Raw genomic sequence first — 23,452 nt, 5'->3', positions numbered from 1 at the left:
GCACACCACTCTCACCAGCTGCTGTTTTGGACTCTTGCCGCGTCAGCAGCAGCTCGGCCTTGTGATCGGCAGCAGAAACCCTCTGTGTGGAGGTGAAGAATGTTTACTTTGGACGAGGCTTTAAGATGCAGCGTAGCAAGCAGTTATGCGTCGGCTTGGAGGACTAGAGAACAGTGTTGATTTGCAGCCACGTTCGCGCCCGTGACCATCCAGGCTCCCGACCGCCAACATGTGAAACCATCATGGAGGTCAGAAAAACAAGAGCCAAAGTGGTCTACACATCTCTAGCAAGCCGGCGTGGTGTGTGTTTCTCATGTCTGTGAGTTCAGGCTTCGCTCTTCGCAGGGCCCTGACCAGTCGGCTCTCAGGTAGGCCAGCGCCACAGTGGCGCCAGGAGGGGGTTGCACACTGTTGGGCTGGTACGAGGAGCTCGGCAGGAACACGCAGCAACTCTGTCAGTCAATGTAGTCATGGCCTTCGGCCTGGAGGAGCCACATTCTTACGGGAAGGATCCAGTGAGTGAGCAAGCATCTAGGTCACAGTACAAGCAACAGGCACAGCCACCTCTGCTACGATGGGCAGAGAGTTACAGGTTCATGGATCCACCTCGGAGTCACTTGCTGCATGTATTCAGTGGCCTAATGAGACGCCTCTCAACTCAGCTAGCCAGTGACGTACACAGTTCATCTGCTGCTTATCCCACGGTGGCGGGAGGCCAACCCTACTACACTGCCACACACCTCGGCCGCCTTCAGGATCAGCTCCCTCTGGAAACCCAAACAAGCTCAGGAGAACCTGGTTCGCCACAAAACACCACCGCAGCAGCCTCCCGCTCTCTGACTGAGCACCATGGCTGGCGCCACCAAATCCTCTGTTAACTGTTCACCCTGAGCCTAATCTGAATGTAGCCCTCTGCTTGTCTTTGTTGGCTGGAACGAGCATTTGATGTCATGGCAGAGATACACAGCGCTGACAAAAGAGAGAGCGGGACCTTTTGTGTCCGGCGCTCCTGGATTGTAGCAGCGGGGAAGTGGAGGGCAGGACAGAGAAACAGATGGAGCCACCTCAAGGGTCGAGACTCAGCGGGTGAATCTTGACTCGGGACGTCGGTGAATGGGTGACACAACTCTGTAAAGGTGTCGGGGCGACCTTGGCGTGTCCTGGATTCTGACGGTGACATCGAAAGGTTTGTCGCAGAGCGTGTCAGCTTAGAAGAATAATTGGATTAAGTAGCAGACGGCTGGTGATGAGAGGGAGCGAGGGGGCGCAGGGGGGCACCAGGGGAGCGAGCTGCTGATAACGTTTGCTGCAAAGCCTCGGGGCATCAAGCAGACACGGAGGGGACTCCACCCGTGACGCCGTAGATTAGAAGGATGAAAGGCTGGGACTGGTGGCATCGGCGCAGCACCCCCACCCCCCGTCTTGAAGAGCAGTCGTATGATCGCAGTGTCTCTCGGGGTTATGGCCTGAAGAGGGGCTGGCGCTGGCCTCACCAGTGACAGACGTCAGTCGAGTGCAGGTCCAGAGGACACCGCAGACGGGTCGCCAGGCAAGAGCCAGCAGTCAAGCGCTGCACCTTTCACCAGCGTGGCGCCCAGAGAAATGCAGAAGGCCAGCGCAGGATAGTTCAGTCGTCCCGGGGAAACTTGACTTGACTCAGCTTGAGTCTGAACCAGCTGCCTCGCAACCGTCGGGCTCTCATTCACATTTAAAGATTCAATTGGGTTGTGACAAGCTCTTTCTAAATGATTTCAATCCAAACTGAAGTTCCAACAGGCCGTCATCCAACGTCACTCGCTGGCCTGGAACCACCTCACTTCGGTCATTTTGCTGCTTATTCCCGTTTAGCGGTTCATGGCTTCTGCAGCCTAAATAGAAAAACTGAGCGCATCTACATAGAACATTTCCCAGCTAAGCACTGAAAAACAAGCAGACAAAAACATTGCAGCTGGGAGTCGTTGACTACTATTGAAAGTTGGACAAAATATGATGAAAAAGCACAATCATGTGCGTATTGTTCTGCACGTTTGTTACATTTCCTAGTGTTGGCAACCACCTGACACAGGCTGAAAAATGTTTAATCTTTCAATGAATTCTACCTCGGTTTTTGAACGTCTCGGAATTCGAACGAATCAGAGTTCGAACAAAAATTGGGACATTTTTTTGCTTTGGATTTCTAAACCAAAATCCAGAACTGGAACGCCCCCCAAAAAGCCGAAAAAACCATAACGTGTGTGGAGCGATCAGCTGAGCCACGAGGCGCTCTGTTATTGTGTATAACGCAGCCTCTGTATTCAGACGTGTCCCGTTAGCTCCATTTAGCTGTTTAGCTGTTTTGTCTTCCTATTGAGGAGTGAAACCTTTGCTGTCTCCGCACTGGACCGTGGTCGAGCGTCACAGGGGAGGTGCTGGAGCGGCCACTCCAGGGTTGGATGTGGTGGAGAACCGAGGTAGCGCTGTGTATGGAAATGAGAAAGAAGATTAGTCTGCTTTCACTGGGATCTGACGCCACAGCAGAAACCACAGAGTCGAGAGGTGACCGTTCTGCAGAGCTCATAAATAAGTGAAGTGGAGGAGAGTCCCCTCAACCTCTGACCTCACACGTTCTTTTCCCTCTCACTCTCCCTGGCCATTCCTCACTGCCCTCCTCCGTTTCCAAATGACCTTCAGTGCCCGCCCGCAGCAACTGAGTCATCTCAGACAGCAGCATGAGCTCTGTCATGGAATAATCTTTGGCTCCACCAAGCCTTGCATAATGACATGTCCAGTCATGATCAGCTCGAAAACTGTCGAGTGAAGCCTGAGTTACAAAGTCTCATGAATTATGGCACATGAAAGAATGCTGTTTTCCTACATGCTACTGTGTGCACATTGAACAAAGCATGGGGACAAAATTCCTCCAAAATATGTCAAATATATGTGTATATATATATAAAAATCATACAAAGTGGCAAATAAATCCACCACAGCCTCCACCAGTCTGAAGGTCACGAGACCAAAGCAAAACTTAGCTGAGACAATATTAACCTGGATGAAATATAGACAATAAAAACAAGGCAAATACGTTGAAGGCATTAGTGCAAAAAGGATGACAGTGACGTTACAAATATTGAAACATGTACTTCAAAAAAGGCACAACTCACCCAATTATTACTACGCCTAATAACTGTTACTGAATAGTGCATTTCAGTGAAATGACTTGTTGAAGTGACATCAACGGCCCATATTAAATCTCTGAAAAGTCTGTCTGAAATGACTCGTATATTTAGAACATATATGAATAGTGTGGGCACCAAAGTCTGCAACAACAAACAGATTTTGAATGAAACCAACATTCAGCATCAGTAAGTGTGGAGTGACTTGACGGAGTGGCGTAGCTGTATACTGGAGCAGAAAGGGAATCAAATGGAATTGAGCTCTAGGATCCCAGGAAACGCTGGATCATAACTCCATCGCACAGCTTTGTGCTGAGTGGGTGGATCAACTGCTATTCACCACCGGTGCTGGTACACAACTGAAACCTATCAAATGGAACCCTGTGGTGTTGAATTGGAGTTAGTGAAACACGAAGACACGTATGGATTTGGTGATGTGATGTTTCTTTGTTAATGACATGGAGCCGCTCACCCTTTGCCCCGCCCTGCTGTTTTCTCCTGTTTCCATTGACAAGTGCCACAGACTAGTTTTATCTGCCATCGAATTAGCATCATAAAACATAGGCATGAAAAAGGGATAAATTCAAAGAGACAGCGCGGCCCAAAACCTGGATTTCACAGGCTTATTTTCATCTTTCTTTCTTGTCTTCTATTCTTTTATGTTGCGCTTTTCTTGTGGCTGAGAGAAATGGAAAGAGACATGCCTTTTCTTTCAGCCTCTGCCTCATTATGGCGCTTTTCAGGTCTGGCCTTTTGTGTGGGCGGCTGCCCAAAGCCATGCTCGGGCGGCCGCTGGATTACTCGCACCAGCGCGACATGCCAGGCCTGCTGAGCCAGCAGCTGGTGCGCCGCCGCCGCCATGGGAGCGCAGCGAGCGCGCTCATTCTACTGGACGTACATGGGCTACTGCTGGTGATCGGCACGCAGCCCTGCACCCAACGACAGTTTATGCTCATGAGATTAGATGTGGAAACAGGGGTGGAAAGGCTCAAGGTGGTCAACCTCTTGTATGAAGTTGTGAGATAAAGATGAGGAGCTGCACTGGAGCCTGTCGGAGACAACGTGCTTGAGTCAACTTTGAACAAGTAGTAGTCACACCAACGCTCTGCCAGAGAGAAATGAGATGTGGAAAGATGAGTGTCATGTTTGTAAGTACGTAAGTGTCAGATGGTGCCTCAGGGTGTGGGGAGAGCGCACAATGAAGAGGTGAGAACGTGAGCGTGGCGGACCATCACTTTCCCCGCAAGCCATTCATTCCCTTCAGACCCTCTTTGCCAGTTACCCCAGAGGTTGTTGGTGTTCACGGAAACACAAATTCTCCATGTGTTGTTGCTCTCTTCATTTGGACTGACAAGAATGTAAAAAAAGAGAAAAAGTCTCAGTAGTTCCATGGATTTTGCCCCCCTGAATCAAAGTCCTGTCATGGCGCCGTGCCACAAATAAAGCGGACAGTCCAGTGAAAGGCTTCCTGTGGTTCAAGCATGGTCTGCAAGAGCTCTGCAGCCAAACCTCCGAGACTCTTCCACGGCCTCCTTGGTGAAAGACTTTGGTCTGAAGGGGAGGGGGACAAGACAGAGAACTGAGAGTATGAAGGAGCGCTTGGCGGATCTGAGGGAAACATGACTCCACTGACTGAAGCTACACTCAGTAGCTGCGACAGAATTCCTGGGGCTGACTTTGGTACAGGCTCTCCATGATTCAGCACTATTTAAAACATGTTAGGGTGGCATCGTGGCCTTGGTATGTTATGTCCACTCCAGCGAGTCAGCCCTGTCTGCACACGCCTGCTCATGTGACCTGCATGTTGGGGGGTATCAAGTCCAGCCGCATCTGCCTCCACACTTCGGCCGCTCTGCTCTGCTCTGCTCTGCTCTGCTCTGCTCTCAGTCTCTGCTCCGTTCCTCACCTTCCTCCTCTGTTGCTTCTTCTAATCTGGGGATGAAACCGCTGGCATTCTCATCTCAGAGGCTTTATCCGCGGCTACAGCGGATGATACCGTTCACGGTGAAGTAGAGGAAGATGAAGACGTGGGAATGGAGCAGTGACAGAGGAACTAATTAACCAGCGGGTGAGACGGGGGACAGACTGGCAAAGTTAGCGTGTCAAACTCATGGAGACACGTGAGCCAGACAGAGTTCCAGAGCCACAGACAGCAGCGTGTGAGTTAGCTCACCATCGCAAGACCTTTGAACGGAGGTTTAGGGGTGCAAACTTCAAAAAAAAGCTGCGTTAAACATGTACATGCTCCTTCCTTCTGTCATTCCTCCACCGGAGTGAAGTGGTCCTCAACATGAGGAATACAATAGTGGAGGCTCAGACGACGTTGAGCATTCCTCCCCAAATGTCCCTGGCTGTCTCTCCATAACATGTCCTCTCTTCCCTCTCAAGCACAGCAAAGCCAACACAATGAGGCGCAGCGGTGAAAAACACACGGCTCTGAGCCCTGAAACACTCACCCAGCTGAGGGTGCTGCGGTGAGAGTCGCTCAAGTGGCTTCTTAGAGCACAGACACACAAAGGCACGCACAGTGAAGTACAGTGCTTCGCTCAAGCAAAGTGAGCGAGGAATGGAAATAAGGCGAGAGGAGCGGTTTGGATGGGATGAGAGCGTGTGTTGATTTAAGCTGGAGAAGACAGTGACGGGTCAAGAGAAGGGAAGTGAAGAAAAGGTGGCTGGAAACAAGTTTAGGAACCGATCATCTGCCAGCCTTTCATTTAATGCAGTGCGGCAAAGGAGGATAAACTGTGCTCACTCCAGGGGCAAAAGATGGCAGCTTCCTGCCTGCTGAGTTGTATTTTTAGCTTTGTTCAACTGAAGGACGACGTGTGTTGACAGTGTCTCCTGAGGTCACGGCAGTCCAGGCTGCCCGGAACAGTGCTGAATGGATGCAACTACCTCCACAGAAAAATCTCCTCCATCAGCATTGAAAATAGGAAGACTGTATCCAACAGCCGCGGCCTAAAATAGTCGCAACCTTAGACGGCACTTTGGTGCCCATTCTGGAGAAGTGGAGCGTGAAAAGGGGATGAGCAGCCAAGGAAGTGCCAAGTGAACAGAGCCACCAACCTGGCCACACACACTTCACTTGCACCGTTTGTCTCCTTAAAACTTCTTTCTAAAATAAATGACAAATACGCTGAGGAACATGTCAACAGAGAGCCCTGATTGAACTGTGCAGTGAGAGGGTCTCAAGGCGCATGACGTTACATTCACTTTCCCGCTGTATCTGCACCTGTTAACAGGGGGTGCAGGGTTGGAGACTTCTCAAATGAACCCAGAGGTGCCACGATAGTCATGGGCACAGTCTGTGGAAATGCCCATTGTTGGGTCATTCCTGACTGAAATGGAAACCAACGACATTTACATTTCTTCCACTATTTACACCCGATATTCTCTACTCTATTGAACGCATTAGAGAGGTAGCTTGTGTTCAGTGACCTGATTCGACACTGTAGTCAAATGTAATGCACTGTGCGATAGATGGGACTGAACTTTTTTCAAATGCAACAAAATGACCCAAGTGGTCAGTCTATAAAAGATGAGCGCGAAACCTCTAAAACAGTTCTTGCGCTTGTGACTTCAAGTCTAGAAACGGCGCTGTGAAGCTATGGGTGGAGCAGGTATTGCGCCGGCGTTCAGCAGTGACGTCAACAGGTGATGGCGATATTCTCGGTCGCTGTCACTCACTGTGGTTTCCTATGTGGCTTTAAGATGCAAAAGAGATGTATATGGCAGTGTGTTTTGACTTTTTCTCGAGGGTCAAGTGGTCCGAAGGATGGAGATGAAGCCTCACCTGAACCGCTAGCCTAGCATCAACTTCGGTCAAGACTTGATGCTGAACGTTGGAGTGACGCTTGGAGCTGCACGCGAACCCTTCTGAAGCCGCGATGTTTGGGTCCAAGCAGAGAAGCACTGCACCGCACACATGTAGGAAGGAAGGAAGGAAGGAAGGAAGGAAGGAAGGAAGGAAGGAAGGAAGGAAGGAAGGAAGGAAGGAAGGAAGGAAGGAAGGAAGGAAGGAAGGCTTGTGTCTCGATGGTGGTGTTCGGCTGACACGCCGTGTCTGAGCAGACTGGCGTCTGGCTGTGCCTCATTCTGTCGCCAAAAGGTTCTCAGAAGTCAGTGATTATTACATTCGAAAACTTGACGGTGCAAGCAATCTCGTTCCCCATTTCCGTTGTAGACAAGGGTTATTAGGATGTTCTGACTTTGCTACGAGCTAGACTGGCCGAGGATGAGTCGTCAGTGTCTGCTCACTGTGCGTTCACTGAAAGACCAAATCATTTGATGTCATTCATGACCCCATGGCTCCTGGCTCTATTCCACACGCGCGCACCTCAAGGTGGTGGTTAGGTACGCTGCTCTTCTTCTGGACGATGTGCTCTCCAAAGCCTCCTGTGACGCTGCTCTTCCTCCGTCACGGTGAGGTGGCCACGCATGAAAGTTGAGCAACAGTGCAAAGAGAGTCAAGCTGACTGAACTCAGCTGTGCTGTGACTCCCGGCTCCCGCGGCCCACCTCCAAAGGAAGTGGAACACAGCAATGTGTAGCAGGAAGCTTGTTGCTGCAGTCTAAACGCCTGGCTGACATAGGCCTGCTCCATTGTGCTGAGGAGCTTGTGACCATTGCAGCGCTGAACGTCTTCATTCTTGTCTCTTTAACACGATCACACACGGGGCTCTGCTGTAAATAACAGTTGAGACAAAGCCAGGCGTCGAGCAAAAGTGTTTGCGTTGGAACAAAAATGAGCAAACACGGGCGCAGTATGTGAACATGCTGTTGTTAAACACCGCCTCGGCAACATTCCAGAACCACCGCAGTATCTCATGTCTGCATTTGGAAACACCAGTGTGCACTCCATCAGGCCCTGCAGGTCCTCCTCCATGTTCAAAAGTTAGCCCCCCCCTCCCTTTTGATCAACGGCAGAGTGGCGCTAATACACATGATCATGAATAAATCCAAAGGAAATCCCATACATTCAGACTAGCGATAGCACTGTCGGCCGGTGAGAGTGAATCAGGTCTTCGGATCATAGATACAGACACGCGTCTGGAGAGCAGGAAGACGGCGATCCATCATGCATGACTCTGCAGTACTGTGGACCACGCCGCCCGAGCTGCCTCTCCAGTCTGACAGTGTGCCCACACCCGGCAGTGGTCAGCCAAGACGACACAACTCTAGATGACTCACTTTGCTCCCAACACCATGCTTTTACAATGAGGTCCTGAGCACACAGCATTTATGAGCAACGGCATCCGAACGGTGTCACGCCGGAGGAAGGATGCAGGACAGTGGAGCTGAGCAGGTGACAAGTGAAAATAAGCGAGGAAGCGTGTGCCCCTTGTGCATGACTCAGTCGAAGAGTGAAGTGGAGAAGGCGTGTGGACTCAGATGGTCCAGGCTAGCAGAGTAGAAGAATTGGACTGTAATTTGTAAAATGGTTTTCGTCAGCATAGTGATGTGATGTCACTGGAGGAGGACTCCGCCTCTGAGAAGGTTGTACAATGTCTGCCGTTCCCTGTATTGAGCTCACCACCGCGATATGTCCCTGACACACCTGAAGTCTAGTGTGTCTATTGAAGTTGGGACGACCTTTCACACCCCCCCCCCCCAAAATGATGTCTGCAAGGGTGTGTGCTGCGCCACTTTGGTTGCAATGAAAGTTGATCCCTGACTCGGGGGGAAGGTGAAAAATAGAAAGGGATTTTTTTATGCATCAAGTGGGACATTAAAGGTAAAACTGAAGAACACTGGGACTGTGATGTTCAGCACGGCTTGTGTTCTGTGTGCGTGCCCTGATGCTCCAGTAACTGCAGCGCAGATGTGAGGACCTCTGCTTAAACAGCAGAACCGTGATGACATTGACCAGGGAGACGTCCCAGTCATGGATGTGGGGGACGTGTGTTCCCTTCACGAGGCCCGTGCAGACGCTTTATTGAGAGTGAGACCGATGTCTCCCATGTGACAAATCAATGAGCGGCAGACTCTATTGACCCACCCGTGTCTCTGGATTCCTCATAAGGACCGGTGAATGGCTCAATTGCATGTTGTTGGTTTTTGGCATCGTTGTGTGATCTGGTCCTGCCATTCTCCCTCGCGGTGCCTCATGAGTGAACAAGTGCAGATCATGGATGTTGCTGCCTGACACTGGCTGCAGAGCACTGCTGAGTGGCTCCGCTGGATCAGACGGAGCGGCGTGTCAGTGCGCAGCGCCCCCTGCGTGGGGCCAGTGTGGGAGTGTGAGGGGGAAGACAGCGTCTGCTGTTAGAGTGTCAGGTCCCTCACACCTCCTCTACCGTTACAGCTCCTCACCTCTGAGCTCAGAGGTCCACCTGTCACTCATTTCCCTGCATCATGCTGCACAGATGCTGACCACTCTGGCTCACCAGAGGGCGCTATTTTCGACTTCCATGTGTGGCGCTGAAGAGTGAACCGGCATGGCATGAACTAAATTATGATCCCATTGACTTCATATTTGACTTCGTATAATCTTCCTGCTCGAGCATGAAATTCAGCTGTTGTCTTTTTTCATTTAACAAATAACAAATGCATTCCCTGTAAACATTGCAAGTGAACAAAAATGACAATGATTATTATTCATAATATTGATGAATATTTCAGGGCCGATCACCCTGTGAGTTTCACAGAGATGAAGAACACTGTCAGTGTGACCTGAATCAGGAGGCAGTGATTCTGAAGACTATTACTAAAATGCTATAGTTTGCTCTTCTTCATATTTGCTCAAGTGAAAAGCAAATGCCATCTTGATTTTGGTCTGGGAGGTCAGAAGTAGCTGCGGTGAGGAGGTTCCCATTTACAGAGGATGCACACGGGGTTTAAAGTGGAGGAGGTCGACTTGGTGTGGGAAGTCCGGACTTCAGTCACAGTGGTGCGTGACCTGTGTTGTTGAAGTAGACGGTCATTTTTTATTATGAGCAGTGCATTAGCTCGAGAATGTTCGCTCCGTCAAGCCCAAACATGTCTGGGACTAAAGGAGACTTGAGGAGTGCTGACTGTTGTGAGACATGCTTGAAATTAGGACTAACCTTGTCTTATTCTGGATTAAGACCCTTGAAGCAGGATGAACAGGATTAGTTTTCACTTGGATCCTTGGCTGGACACACCAGCCAGGTTTACGCACGCGCACACACACACACGAACACGAACACGAAGTTGTTTTGCTGTCCCTGTGGGGACATTGTTAGGTTTCTCATTGACATAATGCTTTGACCTCCAAAACAAACCACTGACCTTAAGCGTGAGTCTGATCCAGACTGAAACCCAATGATAAAGTCCCGGTTATTTTGAAGTCTTCATCCTCAAATTGAGGTTTGGACCTGTGGGGACCAGCACAAGGTCCCCACGAAGACATGAGAGGATAGTGGATAGACAAGGATAGTGCTTTGTCAGGGATAGGTCCTCACAAGGCAGTATAATCAAGCCCCCCCCTCACACACACACAATAGGGATAGTCTAAGCACATTGCGTAACAGCGGCAGAGGGTGAAGTGACAGGAGACCATGAGTGTTTATCAGCATTCACAAATACAGAGGTCAACTGCAAGCAAGAGGCAGATGTGACGTATCCCAGAGGCAGCAAGTGCAGAGCAAACGCCCTCCTGCTAGACAGTCAGTGAAGAAGATGATGACAAGGTTGAATTGGTGGACGGTCTCAATGAAATAAAGGCTCCGACTGGCATGCAGAAGATCTCACCTAGGACCACCACTGATGCCTGTTCTGCGTCCTTGTGTCCCTCTACTGCTCCATACATCGTTGGGGGTGTGACTTCAGCCAAACACAATGTATTGACTTCGAGCGTTTGGAATTCATTCATTCATCCATTCATTCAAATTGAAGTGCAAGACATCAGAGTGGAAGTGCGGCACTGATTTGTTAAACTTCAACTGTCGCTGGGTCAGCGTGATCTCATCACCTGGTCTCCTTCATCAGGAATGCTTCGCTCGTTCCTTCTTGTCATAGAAGAGTCAAGCCTGGCTATAGTAAGGCTATATTATAGTGAACTGAATGAAGGGGTTTCATGCTGAGAGCTCGTCCCTGTCTGTGTTGAGCGTACGTGGGACTTTACTATCGTGGCCGGTACGTGACTGAGACGCCAGTGGACCAACATGATATTCAGAATCCTGGCTGTACGGGTTTGTGTTAAATGGACCTGGAGCATCATGGACAACATGAGGCACAGCGGGCGACGGAGGGAAACACATCAGTGATCGAGTAGATTTAGTTTCCTCAAGTCAGCAGGATGCAAGAACACCACGTGACGGCGAGGGATGTGGGGTCAGGAAAGTGATGAATGAAGGAAAAACGGTCTTCAGGAAGCTGCTGCGTGATGAAATTCAGCCTTCCGATAAAAGCCGGTGAGACAGGAAAGTGCGAGGCTTGTTCCAAAGCGCGGCGAGCAGCCCTTTCTTTCTGGCCTGCGTCTGCGGTGGGGCCTTTCTAACGCGTGGCTGCAGGTTCCGCCGCGCCCCGAAGCTCTCATATCTTTGAAGGGAACTGAGGCAGGACACAGGCGGCGTATTCTGTCAGTCCTGCCCATGCACCCGGGGGAACTCTGGTCCCACCAAGAAGCCACATCTCTGTACAAATACACACATTTGCCACAGATGCGGAAGCAACAGCACCATTGTGTGGTCAATTAAAGGTCCCTGCCCGAGGGTGTGCAGGGGCCAAATTCACTCTGACAGACATTTTTCCATTTCCAGCAAACTAACCGTCCTACACCGCCTGCAGCGCCACCATACATCCTTCCTCACTTAGGACCAAAACCAGAAGAGTGAAAAGAAAAGTGGCCAGAGCGATGAAAGGGAGAGGAGATGGACGAGCAAAGTGTTTCTTTGTCGAAAAGAGAGAGGAGAACGTGTGCTCGGAGTCCAGCATGGTCCATCACTGAATGAATTATTCACTGGAAAATCTCTCAAATGGCCAGTCAGGTGAAGCTCGGCAACGTTTACACATGTGAGATTTTGATTCAGGACCATCCAAAATGATGGAAGCCATCCTGCAATAATGGCTAAAAAGCCATGATACAATTGAGGGGGAAATGTGCACAATAATGCTGAATAGAATGTGGCAGTTCACATCACTTTTTGTGTGATGACAAAAGCAGGTTTCATGTCAATCATCACGGTGCCTTTGATCCATGGTTCGACAGCTTCAGATTTAAATAGCAGTGGCAAGGTCACCAGCCTGCCATAGAAGTGGGCTCCAGCAAGTCACCATGCTGGGAATTCACACCCCGACGGCGGCTGCAAGTCGATACATTAAGAGGAAGCGAAGCAGTGCAAGGAAAGAGGAGTGAGATTAAAATAGGAGTCTCAAGTGCCTGTTTTGGGTGTGGAAACCTTCAACTATGTGTGTGTGTGTGTGTGTCAAATAAATATGCAGGGATCGAGTTTTGAATTCATCTTCTAAATAAGAGAGAAATTGCTGTGCAGTCGAGGTTCCTCGTGTCCACGAATGGTTCCTTTTGAATGCATCCAGACCACAAAGGAAGGGCTCATTGTCCTGTCCTATCGTTGCTCTGACCGCGGTGCTAAACCAGCAACGTTGGTGGAGTCCTCTTTATCAGCACTAGGGGGAGCTACCTAACCCTGTCACAGCCCCTGTGCTGACTAGGTCCTGGCTGACAGAGGATGTTCTTGAGCCAAGTCCACATGCGCGTGAGCCTACATGTGCTAGTGTTGGAGGTGCAGGTGACCTTGTCATGTGACTGCCTTTGTCCTGAGACCATGCCCATCCTTAAGCTAGGCCCCGACGAAAACATTAGCAGACAGCTTTAAGAATGAAAATGAGAAACGCTTCGCCCCCCTTTTCCGTCACTGCACTGCTCACTTCGTCGTGTGCTTCTCTCTGGATCTGTACTCAAACTACCGGCAGGCAGAGGAGAGAGTTGCTGCAGCGGAGCATGGCGGGCAAGAAAAGGAGTTGTAGTCCGTAGTGGAGCAGGAGAAGTGATCCTGGCTGGAGTGTTCTGCTCAGGAAAAATCTCTGGGGTCGGCCAGTTAGAGGGAGAGAGACAGACACGATCCCCCAAACCTGAGCCTAAATCCTGAGGCCAGGTGTCTGTATGTTCCCTGCACTCTCTGAGCAGCTGGGAGCAGTCGGGCGCTGCATGGAAGGCACTAAGATAATGTACAGGCCATCTGATCTCGTCCGATCTAATGTGTGACGCGTGTGATTTGGTTGTTGCCAAACAGGAAAGAACCAGACACCTGTCACAAAGCAGCAATGGAATTCATATGGCATTTCAGAAAAGTGTTGAAGTGGGATGAAACAACTGTGCAACGTTGAAACTGGAGAACGAAAATAAATATTGATGTTTTTCCGTATGGCATGTTGGGATTCAGTGAGTAGAGTGACAATGTTTGTAGACGATACTGAGCCGTCATTTGCTTTCTCAGCATATTTGACTATTTGTGCCTGATGGCAGACACGATTATGTGCGTCACTCCACTCTCATGAGATTCCTCCTCATCCTGCTCAGAGCTTGTTGCAAATGCAGGACGTTGTTCCCACTTCCTGACTGATCATCACATGGCACATCAGTCTCGTCCCCCAGAAATAGTTCATTTCACTTCTTGTTTTAATTCCAAATTCATCTCGACAGAGCAGCTGATATTAGAAACCTCTGGATGGAGACATCTGTCTCTGAACAGTCCAGTCCAGTGGAGCTGTTGCTGGGCATGACGGTCGACTAAAGAGGTCCGGACACATACGCAGACATGGCCGTCCTGCAAGTCTCTGGAGCTTCTGATGCCAGCAGCGTGTAAACAAACCGATATTGAGGAGAGGTGAAGTGGTACCAGTGGAGTGGCACAACCTCCTTGTCAAGCATCCAGATGGAGAGTTTAAGACACAGCTCCGCGTCTGATTGCAGACTGTGCTGAGCGCAGTGACACTTGACATGAGATGATTGAAGGAAGCTGCTCTCCACTAAGTAAGATTTGCCATCTGGGAGCGCCGAGGGATTCTGCTGTGCAAACCCCAGCGCATCAAAGACAATACCAAACTGGGCCCAGCAGGCGTCTTGTTGAAGCCTGAGTTCGGACGCCAACACAGAAGGTCCCACACCAGTCAGGTAGATCAGACACTTCTCATGCAGTGGAACAGCAATGTTGGGTGAGCTCATCCTCTGTGAGGCGCACGCTCCTCTGCCTGCAGGCTGAGTGCTGCTGCTCATGTGAAACACTTGCTCACACAGAAGGTGCCACCCACACACTTTCTAACTATCTATCATTTCACACCACTTTGTCATTGTGCTGATAAAAGCACCTCATGCTTAAAATCCCGGTCCATACCTTTCATGGACATGTGTCGCTGCTCAACTAAGCAGCATTTGACTTGTCTGAAATTCTCATGCAACTAACAAGTGTTGTGGTCGTGGACGAGGCAGCGACGATCCTGGTGACCAGTCGACCAGTTAACGTACGACTCCATGAACTGGACGACATGATGAGTGTGACAATATAAAAACTTCAACAGTCAGACATTTGTGACTTAAACTTAACCTAAACAGGTTATTTAAGCTGTAAGACTAGTTCAGGCCTGGCCCACCAGTCGGAGGCTCAGAGCCCCACTGTTCTACTGTGTTGCTGAGCAGAGCCACGTGCCACCAACACGTCAGGCTGTGAGGCTTCACCTGAGCAGCTGCTCACCTGACTCAGTAGAGCGGTTAAAGCTCCTCCCTGTGTGTCACCAGGTTGCTGGTTCACGTCCGGCGTACGTCTCTGGTGCATGTCGTTTACCATACTCCTCCATTTGACCCTGATCCTCCTGGAAATATCAAGCGGCGTAGACAGAAATGTGGGCGCCATTGACTTGACTCCTCTATGTTTGGACGTGGCTCCTGCCACCAATAACGTGGCCCCGCTCTGTGTGTGTGTGAGCCACGCAGCAGACTGGAGCCTCTCCTCTTCACGGACTTCACCACCATCAACAGTCAGTCACAGGTGAAGCACATGCCATACGTTTTGATTTGGTGTAGAAATCCAGACTGCACGTCTGCACGCCGATCATCATCAGGTGGCTGAGACTTCGCAGCATTTTTCGTTCTTTTTCCTGACATTCTTCAGAGCAGTAATTTCTCCTTCATCAGCAGTCTTTCTCACGCTCTCTGATTGGCTAAAATCCCTCTCCTCTGAATGGCCATGAAAACCTTGTCTTAGGTTCAGAGCTGGCTAAACATCTGAGGTGAACAACTGAGCTGCATCGCACCCTGGGACGGTACCTTCCCCTACCATCCTGGGCTCCACAAATGTGCTCCCTGGAGCTTGGAGCCGCTGTTGCGACAAACAAGCGGTGCTTGACATATCCAGCACCGTCAAATATTGAGCGTGTTCGGATGCGCTTATCCGCCACCAAATCGTTATTGGTTTTCCAAACATCTCCGAAAAGCAACTACAGTGGTACCTGGGTTCTCAACCACAATCCGTTCCAGATGGCCGTTCCAGAAGCCATCTGTTGGAAATCTCAGTCCGTTTTGTTGCTGCTGCAGGTGCGCTGTTCGTCTGTGTGAGCGTGTGAGTGAGTGAGTGAGTGACGTCTCTCCTGAAGTGAAGAGGTGCGTGTCCAGCTCTGAATGTGCGCTTCTGTGCAGTTTGGCTGTGACAAAGTCATGAACCAAGTCACGCTCTGTCCCAGACTGGCCTCTTCCCTGTCCCAGCTCCAGCCCACAACAGGACAGAGGACCTGGAGTGGCCGCTCCAGCACCTCCCCTGTGACCCTCGACCACGGTCCAGTGCGGAGACAGCAAAGGTTTCACTCCTCAATAGGAAGACAAAACAGCTAAACAGCTAAATGGAGCTAACGGGACACGTCTGAATACAGAGGCTGCGTTATACACAGTAACAGAGCGCCTCGTGGCTCAGCTGATCGCTCCACGCACGTTTTGTGTTCTGGATTTATGTTCAAAATGAGAAGGTACCGCTGTATCTCTGTTGTTGTGACTCAGAACGTAGCATGAGTATCTGTTCCTGGAGATGCTGAAAATGGCACTTAGTGTCAGCCAGGAGTTAGAGGTGGATAATCCAAGCGCCCCCCTCGTGTAAACGGAGGGCGGAGCCCCCTCAACCCAGATAGCTGCTCACCACAGTCTGTGTGGCCTATAATGTACATTTGAGGACGTCCTCAGGTCTCAAGCGTAAGCTCTCAGGTGTCAGGAAAACCAAACAGCTCAAGAGAAACCAAAACAGTGCTTTACGTTCGCTCACGCCATGTTGCTTTTCCTGCGATGAGGAAGTCACCATACAGCTACAATAGAGTTGATGGCGGATGAATGAAGGCGGGACTGAACGTACCTGGACAGTACATCCCCATCCAGCCTTGTGTCCTGAGCCAAAAAGCACAGCGTATCTGACGCTGTGCTTTCTTCTTCCAACCACACACTGCTTGACTCTACTGCGTCAAATCGTTTGGGAATTGGCTGGCACCCCAATACCATCTGGACTAAGCTCAGTTAGCGTGGTCTCTCAATTTTGTTTCAGGGACTCGTGCAACAGCTGTTGTGCCAGATTAACAATCGGGAGGAGAGCTCAGCACAATCATCCACACGCCGAGCGAGAGATGGAGAGGTAGATGAGAGGGAGGGGCCGGGAGGAAGCCCCCCTCTCCACATGACGCGTGGTTTCGTGGCTGTAGGCACATCTGTGTGTGTTCGGAGGTGGAGCGTATGGGATGTGTGTGGGACAGATCTGCGCGAGTGCTGTGCCTCCGTCACCGCCACTGACTTGGCCTCACCATTCCTGTGCACGTGTGGTGGTGACAGTCACTCTCCTGACGCAGTATCATTCAAAACACTTCCAGAAAAGGAACATTCTCCGGACAGAGAACCTCACACAGCCAGACACCAGGTTCAAAATAGCCTGGCTCCCAGTTCTGGGGAAGCCGGGCTCCTGCAGCGAAGCTTTACTTCCTCATGTTTCCATTCGTTCCTGCGTTTCCTCTGCGTACAGCCAGAGTGCCAGTGCCGTGCAGGGCTTTCCTCCTCTTTACCGCCTCAGGAAGGAGGCCATGAAGCCACGAACCAGGGTGGAGGCTGAGTGACCGTCCTGCCACCTTCCCCCGCGGCAGCATTAATTAAAGAAGAGCTTCCTGCAGCTCGTGGCCATTCTTCTCTCCAGCAGTAGTTAAAGCCCAGAGCTGGACTCACAGAGACTCATTCTAGGCCTCCATCAACATGAGTGAGTGCCTTGATCAGGTCTGCTGACTCAGCCATCTGAGGGATTCCACAGGCCTCACACTCACACACTCACACACACCGCTCACACTCACACACTCTCACACACACACACTCACACACTCTCACACACACACACTCACACACTCTCACACTCACACACACTCACACACACTCCACACTCACACACACCGCTCACACTCACACACTCTCACACACACACACTCACACACTCTCACACACACACACTCACACACTCTCACACTCACACACACTCACACACACTCCACACTCACACACTCACACACTCTCACACACACACTCACACACTCTCACACTCACACACACTCACACACTCACACACTCTCACACACACACTCACACACACACTCACACACTCTCACACTCACACACACTCACACACACTCCACACTCACACACTCTCACACACACACACACACACACTCACACACACTCACACACTCACACACACTCCACACTCACACTCACACACACTCTCACACACACACACACACACACACTCACACACTCTCACACACAAACACTCACACACACTCACACACACACACTCACACACACTCACACACTCACACACACTCCACACTCACACTCACACACACTCTCACTCACACACACACACACACTCTCACACTCACTCACACACATGCACACACACATAGAGGGGACGACGTTAGCTTGGTAGGTTTGTTATTCACACAACAAAAGATGCCTGTGACCTTTTCGCAGTCAGTTTGTTGCTGTGAGACTTTCTCTGAATCAGAAGCACTTCTTTTCACCACGCGCAGTAATGGCAGTTCGGTCCATAGCTCTAGCAAACACTCGTGATAGAGACATATATTGCCGATGTCAATGGAATGTCAGCTGCCACCACAACATCCCTCATGCGTCTCCTGAGCACTGCTCTGCTGCACAGCGCACCACATTAGCGCGGAGCCATTTCCATGGAGCTACATAGTGAGCGCTTTGCTATTTACCTGCATGACACTATAATATCACATGTAATGTATCCAGGTGTGTGTGTGCATTCTCTGGCCTTGTTCATCCAGTCAGTCCTGCGCTGGAGGTTTACCGACACATCAGCAAGGTCAGCAACTACAGAACATATTCACTGGAAACACGGCTTTTATTGATTGTGACAGCGATACTTCCTGTGGAGTCTGTGCCATCACTCTGCGCATGTTTCACCGGGCCTTTCTCGTTTATTTCCAAACGTACACACAACGCCATCATCTGGTGAGGACCTCTAGTCCCGTGAAGAGCTTCATGACGGTGTTCCGGGGGGAGGAACAGTCCGAGCACTGAAGAGTCAGGGAGTAGCACATGAGCCTGCCTCACCCCTGCGTGAACTGTGACGAAGACAGAGATGGATCGCACCCTCACCCACGTCAGGAGAGAACAGCACTCATTTAAGGTGCACAGCTCCACAGGGGATTTCTCAGACTTCCAGAATGATCCACAAGACGTATGTGAGCCCCACAGTGAAGTCAAGAAGCTGACTGTGAGGATTAGAGTCACAAAAATGTTGTCGATTTGGGTGCCAGACTGCTGAGGACCCTGGTGATCCAGCGACTGCTGGAGTTGCCGAGAGGAAGCGCTTCAGAACCAGTTGACTGTGCTGCTCTGAGAGTGAATGATACGCTGAGATGATTCTGAATGTCAGTCACCTGAACATCCAAGCGACACGCAGCTATGGGAGCCATGCATGTAGACAGCGTCAACACAAGTAAGGAGAAGCGTTCGGCTTCAGTGGCAGAAGACTTTGGAGGGCAGAGGGGGAGTGACTGAGACGAGGATGGAAGGGGGATCCGCCGCTGACACTTTGGCTTGTGACGGACATGATGCAGAAGCGCTGCCTTAGTTACTGCCTTCACACGATTTCTAAAAGCAGCCACTCACCTCTGGACCAGAGTAGCAATATTGAAGCTGCTGGCGTACGCTGGCTGCCACAAGACTAATGGGCCAGTGCACAACTGCCTTCATCCCTTTGTTAAGAGTGGCTTTACTTGACACAAACCACACACAGAGACTCATAATGACCTTTTAGCAAAGTCCTCTGCACTTACAGTAATGCTTGCTGGCGACATGCAGTGTAGGCAAGACACACAAGCGATGCAAAATATCATGATGATTCAGAGTAGACCAGTTAAAAAGCTATGGTGGACAAACAAATCTGTCATTCATGGAGTTATTTATTTCCTTTTGCTATTCACGATTCCACACTGACAAGTCCGATTGAGCCAAAGTAAAATGACACCACAGAGAAATCTATATATACGACTGAATGGACTATTGGATTTGTACGTTAAACAAGCACATACGGTTGCAGTCAAGGTTCAGTATGCAGAGTATGTGGCTCTCCAAAGGTCAATCTACAGAAGGTTTGGATTTACCTGCCAGCCGACCGGACGAATCTGTTGGAAAGTCACGGTGTGTGAGCTGACACAGTGGCACCAGCAGTGCCACTGTGTCAGCTCACGCACCAGGCTCTCTGGGGTTCTCTGGAGCCACTGGGACTGTATGTCCAAGGAAACCGTGCACTGGAAACCAAGCGGGTCGTCTGCTGCTGCATTTGCCATTGACTCGCTGAACTCACTGCCTGATAAACTACAGCATCTTAAGTGATGGAATTCAGGCAAGTGGTGATGTTCAGTTTCATTTCTACTTTGACCCAAAATGGCCATGAATATTTGTTCCAATACCTGCAACATTTGGTCTTTATCATATGTGGGTCACATACGGAGGCGGACCTCCGGCTCCCTCCGGCCCTCGCCGCACAAACGCACACGTCGCCAATGAGGAAAGAATAGCTGCTGACTGGGACAATACAGCTTTGTTCACAGGGTGACTGCTCATTTTTCAAGAGAACAAATTCATCAATAAAAGTCATTTGAGGACACAAGTCACTGCTCTGCCACTGACCTGTGCTGCACAATCCATCAGGAAGCTCATTCGAAGGGCTCTTTACACCCTCTCACACCATCGTAACCCGCTGGCTTCATGGCACTGGACATGCAGCGGAGGGTCTCCCAGCATCGTAATCCTGCCGTCTTTTGCTCTTCATGCTGTAGCTAGACTGATGGAGCTACAAAGCAGCATCTTTACCTGCGCGGCTTCAGAGTACGGCTGCTGGCCAGTTTCCCTAATTCAGCCCTGCTACTTCAGATCAATAGGAAGATTCATTCTACTCAAATACCCACGTTTTGGTTATTGGTCCCAAACAGCAGGTCGCACTGTTCGAGAGCCTCAAACGAGCCAGTGGCACACCGTCCTGGATGTGCAAGTCGGTGGGTTGACGCTGGACTTGGTCCTAGGGCTGTTACAGACGCACCTATTTGCATTACACGCTCATGAATTAATACAGGTTCGGTGAATGCTTCTCATGCACAAGGACGTGCGTGACGCCGTGCTTTCACTACAGCCCGTTGAGTCCTCACAGCTCTATGGTCAAGTGGGACGTCAGTACTGCGGGTTCAAATTGTATCCTGGATCAGGCCACACATCTGTAACCCTGATTCGATGCGAGACCTTGGTGTGACCTCGACCTGCTCCCACTTGGACAGATCACACTGTCGGCACATGACCTGGACACAGCCAGCCATGCCTGTCTCAAAAGAGTGTCAAGTCAGTCCAGCGGTTTCAACTCTAGCTTCCAGTCACTGCGTGGAAATGGCTGCTCTTACTAATGGCTTTCCCCCTCCCCGACACGCTGACTCAGCTCCAGGTGCCGTGCTGCCCTTCGGTCTTATGCTCGTCTTCTCTTATTCTGGTTTTCTCACCTCCATTCTCGGCCTGAGTTTGGCTCTCTGAAGAACTGGATTGCGGGAAGATCATTTAAGGTGTTACACTTTTGGAGCTGTGACACAAGCTGAGGTGTGAAACGCAAGCAGCATGCACACGACTCAAGTCAGTAGGAGAGAATTCCCTCCTGCTGCAGAAACTAGGAGCGACTGTGAGCTGCTGCTTAAAAAAACGCCACGGAGAGGTGGGAGGGGAGCTGGCGAAAGTCAGGAGGCTTATTTTAAAGTCTTAAGCGGTGCGCTTATGTAAGAGATATGGAATCCTCCAAAGTGTTCCACTTTCTGCGCTCAGCCTGTTGGAGACGGAGGCTCCCCCTTGTGACTAGTGGCTTCACGTGTGATTTACGCAGCTGCTGGGAATGGCCAGAGGTGAAAGGTGATGCCCTGAGCCCGTCAATATTGGGATAGGGTCAACACTTGCAAAGCTAATGTCAGCATTATTTCCCAGAGATTGCTCTCATCCTGAAGATCATACCGGCAGTCCTTTCCTCCACCAGCAAAAGAGCGGAAGGCCACTTCCTTCTGTCAGTCTGCTCCCCTCTATGAACCAATGGGTCTGCACTGCATCAGCATGAGATTGGTTTACAGCCAGTTTGGCACAGTGCAGAGGCACAGAGTGGCCGGCCGTTTACACTTGGTTGTTGTGGACTATTTGCCACAAACGCAACAACGACAACAAGAGACACAAACACAATCTGCAGTGAATGAGTCGTTTTCATGAATGAGTGTAGGTGACAAGCAGCTAGAGGAATAAAGTGGATTTTGTTTTTCTGCAGTCAGTGGGTGACATCTATTCTTTGCGGCGAGCCGATGGCTCCTGCTTGGCCTGGGAGCCACAGGCAGCCAGAGGGTTGCTGATGAGGGTAACGGTGACATCCTCATGGGTCGCTAAGCCAACTAACATTGCGGTGAGAGAGAGAAAACAGAGATGTGAAGGACACAGTGAAGTGGTGGCGACTCTGCCTTATCAGAGGGTTTCAGCGGTGCAGTCAATAAAGCAGGTATCAAGTGGTCGAGGAGTACGAGAGCATGCAGTGTGTTGTTTCCCATCTCTGTATGCGCTGGACATACATGCGAGTCGGGACGTCTGTGCACACCGTGGAACCTGCGTCAGGTTTCCTTGTGTGCGCTGGCACCCCGACACTTGGCATGACTCTGAAGGAAGGAGGGTATCTGTCAACCCCCCCCCCCAGACCAACCCCTCCCCACCCCAAAGGCCCCACCTGTGTACAGTACCTTGCGTTTTTTATCCCTGGAGCGACTCCTCTTCTTGAACTTCTCTTCCTCTTTTTCTTTCCGCTCCTGCTCTGCGAGAGCTTCTAAATCCTTGTTCTTGCGGAGGTGTTTGGCTGCTTGTGCCATGCTGGCGGTGGAGGTCCGGCTGCTCTTTGGGTCTCCGGATCCGGTGGGGCAACAGTGGCGGGACTTCTGCCTCTGCCACTGCTGCTGCTGCTGCGCCTTCCTCTCTGGCCCTGCAGAGCCTCTCCTCCTCCTCCTCCTCCTCCTCCTCTTCAGCAGTGCAGTCACACACACACACACACACACACGGCAGTCCTCAGCCGTCTGCTGTGGGATGCTACCGCAGCGCTGGCTCTCCCTCTCTTTCTCTCTCTCTGTGTCTCTCCTTCTCAGTGGTTGAGCGCTTCGCTCAGACCATTTTTGCTGCGGTCTTCATCTCTGGTGTGTGTTTTTAATCTCTTAGTGATGGAGAGGGAAGAGGCAAGCGTGACCAAACCTCATGACGTCTCTCTCTCTCTCTCGCTCTCTGTTTAGTGCTCCCCAACCTAGTTGTGCTTGACACCCTCCGTACCTGCTCTGCAACCCCGAAACCCGCCCCCACCCAGAAAATGCACAAAAAGGCTTGTAGACAGAGCAAAGACTGGCCGGTGCAGCGTTAAATCCAAGTCACTCTGTATTGATTTGGTCTCCTTTTCCTGTATTTAATTTCTCAGCATCTATGAGTCTTGTTGTGCCTTGGTCTTTAGAGGATTGCTGGCTGTCCAGCAAATCACTGCACCACACTCTCTCTCTCTCTCTCTCTCTCTCACACACACACACACAGGCCAGAGCAAATAAAAAAAGCTAAAACATGCATGAGGGAGAAAACCAGCTTTCTCGTCGTCAACTCTCGCCTCTCCTCCCTCCCTCCCTCCCGCCGCACTGTTGAGACGCCGCAGCCTTCTCGCCTGAGCAGGGATGTTGCTGCAGTGTGTCTGCGTGTTTCACAGTGGGCTAGTGGGGGGGGGAAGCTGGGGTATAGAGCGA

At 50.6% G+C, this 23,452-nt stretch overlaps 1 protein-coding gene across 26 annotated transcripts in view; it reads right to left on the bottom strand.

Moving 5' to 3' along the window:
• LOC128762132 (ankyrin-1-like) overlaps nucleotides 1-22,935 on the bottom strand; it is a 54,843-nt gene extending 31,908 nt beyond the window's left edge. For 14 of the 26 annotated variants that reach the window (XM_053870026.1, XM_053870028.1, XM_053870027.1 and 11 more), the window contains exon 1: nucleotides 22,424-22,935. In XM_053870026.1, coding sequence (XP_053726001.1) covers nucleotides 22,424-22,549 — 126 coding nt within the window. In that variant the 5' untranslated portion in view covers nucleotides 22,550-22,935. The remainder of the gene's footprint in view (nucleotides 1-22,423) is intronic. The other 12 variants (XM_053870052.1, XM_053870035.1, XM_053870036.1 and 9 more) reach the window with 2 other exon arrangements.
• Nucleotides 22,936-23,452: the final 517 nt, after the last annotated feature.

Source organism: Synchiropus splendidus, chromosome 7 (assembly GCF_027744825.2).
Source record: "Synchiropus splendidus isolate RoL2022-P1 chromosome 7, RoL_Sspl_1.0, whole genome shotgun sequence".
In the NCBI taxonomy this organism is placed as follows: Eukaryota; Metazoa; Chordata; class Actinopteri; order Syngnathiformes; family Callionymidae; genus Synchiropus; species Synchiropus splendidus.
The sequence above is the reverse complement of the archived record's forward strand: the minus strand, read 5'-3'. Positions and strand labels throughout refer to the sequence as shown.